The sequence below is a fragment of the Ziziphus jujuba genome, chromosome 4, assembly GCF_031755915.1.
Source record: "Ziziphus jujuba cultivar Dongzao chromosome 4, ASM3175591v1".
NCBI classification, from domain to species: domain Eukaryota; kingdom Viridiplantae; phylum Streptophyta; class Magnoliopsida; order Rosales; family Rhamnaceae; genus Ziziphus; species Ziziphus jujuba.
In genome coordinates this window covers 11403258-11409661 of record NC_083382.1, presented here as the reverse complement: position 1 = coordinate 11409661, position 6404 = coordinate 11403258, and the positions used below count along the sequence as shown (strand labels likewise).

The 6404-nt window shown below is 32.9% G+C and overlaps 2 protein-coding genes across 2 annotated transcripts; both read right to left on the bottom strand.

Moving 5' to 3' along the window:
* Positions 1-2898: 2898 nt before the first annotated feature.
* LOC125422047 (receptor-like protein 34) lies at positions 2899-3916 on the bottom strand. The gene is made up of 2 exons (XM_060816739.1): positions 3747-3916; positions 2899-3439 (listed from the first exon to the last, which is right to left on the bottom strand). The coding sequence occupies exons 1-2, from the start codon at positions 3914-3916 to the stop codon at positions 2899-2901; spliced, it is 711 nt and encodes a 236-aa protein (XP_060672722.1).
* A 267-nt stretch (positions 3917-4183) lies between these two features.
* On the bottom strand, positions 4184-5889 carry LOC132803531 (receptor-like protein 7). The gene is made up of 2 exons (XM_060816738.1): positions 5076-5889; positions 4184-4935 (listed from the first exon to the last, which is right to left on the bottom strand). The coding sequence occupies exons 1-2, from the start codon at positions 5887-5889 to the stop codon at positions 4184-4186; spliced, it is 1566 nt and encodes a 521-aa protein (XP_060672721.1).
* Positions 5890-6404: the final 515 nt, after the last annotated feature.

Genomic DNA, 6404 nt, shown 5'->3' with positions numbered 1-6404 from the left:
ATTAATTCTAAACTCTCTCCTTTGCGGACCCATGGATATAGGTTGCCAATAACCGAATCACGTTAAATATATATATTTTTATATTAGTTTCTGGTATGCTATTTTAGTTTATTTTGATCTTTGACTTGATCCATGGATCTTGAGTGGTGGCTGTCACAGTGATTTCTAAGTTCTTTAGATAATATGCAGCAAAGAACAAAAAATAAAATAAAATGTTATGCAAAATGAAGGGAAAAAAAAAAATCAAAAAATCTTTGCTGCGTCGTTATGAAAATGCACTTTAATGAATTAGCTTGCTAGATTTTGAATTTTACTCCTATCCGATTTAGATCTGGTTTGCTTGGTTCGTGATCTGAGAAAAGAGGTCTGAATAAAACCAAACCAAAAAATAAATAAAAAAGAAAAAGCAAAGGAAAAATTGAAACGGCGTTTAATTTTTCAGCCATACTGATTTACATTTTAAACGTGGATGTTTTATTAATTGATACGTGGCATTATCTGATTGGCTTTGTGTATCACCACATCTTACAGCTTAGTACACAAGTATTGAATTTTAAATCTTTTAATGGAATCTCAAAGATAAATAATAATAATAATAATAAATAAATAAATAAAATTCTCACGTTGAATTTTACACGTGTGTGTATACATGTTGTATTTATATAGTTAATCCTCTTTTAACATTTATTAGGTTTTGTATCATTTTAAAAATTGAAATTTAAAATCATATCTATATTAAGTTTTTTTTTAAAATTTAAAATCATATCTATATTAAGTTTTGAAAAGTTAAAATTTAAAATTATATTTATATTAAATTTTGTATTATTTTAAAAGTTGAAATTTAAAATCACATATTATTTTAAAAGTTGAAATTTAAAATCATATCTAAAATTTTAAAAGTATATGAAATCAATCCTTTTTGATTTGGTTAAATTAAAAAATTAAAACATAAAAAAAAAATTTATGGCTCAGCATTAAAGATGCTTTATCTTATAATATATAATTGGAACAGGCAACACCTTACAATTTATACATGTGACATAAAATACTTTCTCAATCTTACAAAGAAAAGTGAAAATTGAAATGTAAATATGGATTGCAAATAAAATTTTTTAAAGCATTTTCAATAGTGAATATTGATTATTATCCATATGGCATAGAAATTAACATTGTGTAAGTCTAAGTAGTATAATTATACAGTCAATTTTAAAATTGGTATCTAATGGTAATGTATAGAAAATTATTTATGGTTATTAATTAATTATAAATATAATATTAAGTTTTTTCTTTTTAAAAAAACACTTTTTAAGAAAAATTATACTTTTAAAGAAACTTTTCGATGTTTGATAAGCCCTCCAAAAGTAGAGAGTAATCTTAATAATATATATATTTTTGGCAAATCAACTGTGTTTAGATAGATCTATTGGAGTGATATACAGAAGATTATGTACAACTATTAGTTAATTATAAATATTATATCAAATTTTTTTGAAGAAAATTATATTTTTAAAAAAACTTTACAGTATTCGATAAATTCTTTAAAAATAGAGAATCATCTTAATTTTTGCAACATTAGCTTGACAAAGTGTTTAAACATACCCATTTAAAAGGATCTTTTCAAGTAATTGTCTATTTTTTTGCTGTGACAAAAAAAATCTAGCAATAAACACGATTATTAGAGATACTCTTATTGTAAATTATTATATTTGGGCTTGAGACACCATTGAAGAGGAATAAATATTATAAATGATAAAAAAAAAACTTTTTTTATTTTCTTATTTTCTTTATTTATTTATTTATTTGTTTTTCAGTTTTTGGACGTCTATGCAATTGGTTTCCACATTTTGAATGGAATATATTTCTAAATTAAGATTCCTTTATTTCATAATATTTATCATATTCTGTTTTTTTTTTCTTTTTTGTAAATAGGTTATGCATTACGCCCAAAAAAGAAAAAAAGAAAAAAAAGGATTACAAGCATATGCCTCCCAGCATGTCCGTTAATGGGTGTTCTGTATCCATCCCTGTTCCACCATTTAAATATTAAAATTCTATATCTAACCTGTTTCACCATTTAAATATTAACATCTTATTCATGTTATATCATTTATTCATATTCTGTCTCTTTTAAAGTCTTATCAACTCCGTTTACTAACCCAAACTCCCCTATGATTGCAAAACCCAAGCTTTTTAATTCGCAATTTTAATGGCACCACCTTAGGTTTTATTCTCAATAAGAATGTAGGTTTTAATTTACTAGGTAGTTAATTTGATTTATGTGAATAACCAAATTTATAAATGAACAACAGTATATGCTGACCAACCTAGGAATTCCTGCAGGCCAATCCAAATACAAAAATACAAACCCCCTTGCATTATATGATAAATTTACTTTCTTACCCTTACTATCACTTAAAATATAAAATAAATAATAAAAGGGTGTAATACAAGTTTCATAAAGTATTTGTTGGAACCATACAAGAAGGTGATACTGACATTAATCTGACATAAAATTAAAAAAATATTGACTACACTTTCAGAACCAAAGAGGCAGAGCTCAAATTTTTTCGCACAACAACCATTGACTACATGAGTATAAAACAACTTCAGTCACAACGCCTAAAGAATCCTACAAAGAAAATTACAAAAAAGACCATCGACGTCATTGGAGAGGATGCAGGGAGTGGTGATTTAGAATGGAGAACTATGTTTAATGGCTGCTAGTTAGACACCAATTTGACAACCTTTCTCACCACTGGCTGCGGAACTATGAAAGGAAGGAAACTAGCTGTTAAGCTAGAATTTCAATTATTTCGTTACATTATCTTTAAAAAAATAGAGTAAAATAAAACAACAACAACAGAAACTCAATATTATTATGATATGATTGCCTAAACTTCAATTTCTCCACGGATTCCTCTTCCTCCTTCTGCCTTTTTGTTTCCGCTGCCCAAAAGTCTTCACAAACCAATCATGCTTCTGCGGTGCAAAAAATTGCCCAATAACCATTCCAATTACTAGTCCACTCACATATCCTGGCACAACTGTCATCCAATGAAACTCTAATGTAGATTTTGAAACTTGTTCTTCTTCTAAACCTGAAGGTGGTACTGAACTTTCACATTTTCTTGGCAATGGATTCCCGCATAATCCCAAGTTCCCCTCGTATGAACCGACATCAAACGTGCTAAGTTGGTTCATTTGGGGTATAGGTCCAGTGAGATGGTTATGAGAAACCTCAAAGACTTCAAGAAATGTCAGTTGTGCAAGTTGTGGAGGGATCTGTCCTGAAAGCTTGTTGTTGGAGAGATCAAGTGATTCTAGCTCTGTTATGTTTCCCAAGGATGATGGGATTTTACCATTGAAAATGTTGTTGGAAAGATTGAGCACATGAAGCCTTTGTAAGATTCCGATGCTGTGTGGAATTGATCCTTCAAATCTGTTACTTGAAAGGTCAATGTCAGTAAAAACTTTTTGGATCTCCTGATAAAGCATGACATTCCTTTGTTTGTTATCGTTATAGAGTATGGAATTTCAAAGTAATATTCATGGAATCTTGTTTCTAAATTCGTGATGCTTGCAAACAGATATGATGAATTGCCAGCGTCTTTAACTCTCATGGCATTCAAATTTTTGAAGAACTCAGATGACAATTTACCTGTAAAACAGTTATTGGACAGATCAAAAACGCGCAGAGTAGAAAATACTGGATTGCCATTATGTTTCCTTATCGCAATATAAGTTGCCTTAAGTTCAGAAGAGTCCCTAACCATGAAGGGAAAACATCACTGAATCGATTATTCCCAAGATTGAGAACTTGAAGCATCATACAATTGGCCAACATTTGTGGTAAACGTCCTTGGAACTGATTGTGGCTTAGATCAATCATTCTCACATTGCTTCCATTTGCACACATTTAGGGAATGCTACCATGAAACTGGTTGTTACTCATATGCAATACCCGTAAAGTATTCCTGAAATTTTCAAAACACTGCGGAAGCTTACCAGTCAACAGGTTATTAGACAAATCAAGCAACCGAAGGGAACTCAGATTGCAAAAGAACGGTGAAATTTCTCCACTCAGTTTGTTGTTCGAAATTTGGTACTCTTCGGTGGATGGTGGTGGAATTGATAATTGGCCTTCTAGTCTGTTGTATGTAAGATCTAAGATGACCAATTGAACTCAAGCAATAAAAACTGGAGGTTGTTCAAAGCCTGTCAAGGAATTGTCAGAAATTTCCAGATAGGCCAAAGTCTCGGTGCTTATGTTCCATATCCATTTGGGTATTCGACCATGTATCTTGTTTCCATTCAAGTACAACGATCGTAATCTATCTTGATACCTAAAAAAATCAGCGAATTTGGTTAAATTGCATGAACGCAAGCCTACACTTCGTAACCTTGAAGCAGCTGCGTTCATTTTGCTAGTTTGAACAGATTTGGATAACTTGTTACCCCCTAAAAGAAGTGAATCTAGCTTTTTCAAGCCAAGAAACATGTCAAAGTATAATGTGCTGCTTAATTCATTGCAACAAAGATTAAGGAGTTCAATGTTTGTGAGGTTTCGAAGAAAACAGGGGATTTGACCTTTCAAATTGTTCATTTGAAGGTCCAAATAAGTGAGGCTAGTTAGTCTACCAAGGGAAGATGGGATAAGACCATGCAGTTTATTCATTCCAAGATTTAAATGAGTTAAAAGGGTAAAGATTTCCAACCAAGATGGAATTTCACCAGTGAATTGATTGTCACCAATCCATAACACAGAGAGTTGGGTTAGGTTTTGAAGAAAAGAAGGGATTTGACCCTTAAAATTGTTTGCTGCGAGGTTCAAATCGGTAAGCCTAGTTAGTTTGCCAAGGGATGATGGGATATGGCCATGCAAGTTATTTGAATAAAGTCCAATATCAGTTAATTGGGTTAGTGTTCCAAGCCAAACTGGAATTTTACCAGTTAACTGACATTCTTCAAGCCATAACTTGGTGAGCTGGGTGAGGTTTTGAAGAAAAGAAGGGAATTCATTTCCCTCAAAATTATTTTTCCAGAAAGGTCCAAAGAAGTAAGCCTGGTTAGTTTACCAAGCGAAGATGGAACCAACCCTGAAAGCCTACATGCTCCAAAATCTAACTGAACCAGGAAATGAAGGGTTTCGATGGAAGAGGGTATTTTCCCGGAAAAAATTGTGTTGTGAAGTAGCAGTACCTCAAAAGAACTGTTAGATTGAAATTCAGGTAGATAACCCATAAGATGAGGGTTGGTCTGCAAATCAAGGACTTGTAGGTTTGGAAGTAGAAAAATTCCATTTGGGAACTCACAGTGCAAGCTGCAACCATCTAGAAGTAAGGATGTTAATGATGAGAAATTTGCCAAAAAGCTAGGCACACCGGAGGATATGTCAACATAGCTAAGATGAAGTTCTTTCAGGTTACTTATATTTCTAACCAAGCTACTCAAATTAGGACTCTTCAATACCAAGTCATTACAAGACAGATCGAGGAAAGACAGATTAGATGGTTGTGAGATCTCAAATGGAACTTGACAATAAAAATATGAAGCAGAAAGGTTGAGATATGTTAACCTTGAAAGATGATTCATTGCAGAAGGGATCTGGGAGAAGTTGAAATTATTATCAGCAAGGTTAAGCCTTTGAAGTTGAGAAAGGTTGAAGAGGGTGCTGGTGGAGTTCATTGAACCACGAAGAAAACTGCTGCTAAGGTCTAGAGCAACTACACGACCGGTGTCAGTATCACACTCCACACCATCCCATGAGCAGCAATCTCTATTCTCTTCTAGTCTCCAGGATGAAACTTTGGGATACGCAAAAGGATTTGCAGAAGCAAACTTGGCTATATCAAAAGCTGTTCTTGAACTCCAACAAGGCAATGCTGTCATCATCATGACAAAGTGGCTGCAGAAAAGGAGGAAAGGAAGTGATGATGAGAAGAAGAAGATGACGCAGTGGTAGGAAGTCCATGATTTTTTTTCCCCTTTTTGGAGAGGAAATTAATGTTCGATATTGATGGAGTGACTGAGGAGGGAAATAGAGGTCAGTTTTATAGACAAAAATGGAGTTGGAAAAGATGGCCAACCCATAATAATAATAATAAAAATAAAAGACGGTTTTGCAATAAATATTGGACCGAAATATTAAAAAAAACAAACAAAATTGAAACAGATGCTTGTACGGTGTCATTTGTTAATATAAAAAATTTAAAGGGAAAAACATATGTTGTTAAGCACTGATATGGATGATGTCAAGACCCGTCCAAAGTTCCCCACCGGAACCCTAGACAAGCCCTGATCCCAGGGAAACCCTACCGGACCCTCCTGTGGAAAATCCGGCAGAACCTTCCCTAAGGGATGGACTTACCACAAAATTCCCTGCACTGAAAACGCACTTCTATAAT

Bases quoted from the DNA above. Each gene is read 5' to 3' on its own strand.
- LOC125422047 (XM_060816739.1), bottom strand. From the start codon at position 3,916: ATGTGTGCAAATGGAAGCAATGTGAGAATGATTGATCTAAGCCACAAT. The intron at 3,440-3,746 runs GCAACTTATATT...TTCAAGTAACAG, and splicing joins GGGACTCTTCTGAACTTAAG to ATTTGAAGGATCAATTCCAC.
- LOC132803531 (XM_060816738.1), bottom strand. From the start codon at position 5,889: ATGACAGCATTGCCTTGTTGGAGTTCAAGAACAGCTTTTGATATAGCC. The intron at 4,936-5,075 runs GTAAACTAACCA...GTAAAATTCCAG, and splicing joins GTTGGTTCCATCTTCGCTTG to TTTGGCTTGGAACACTAACC.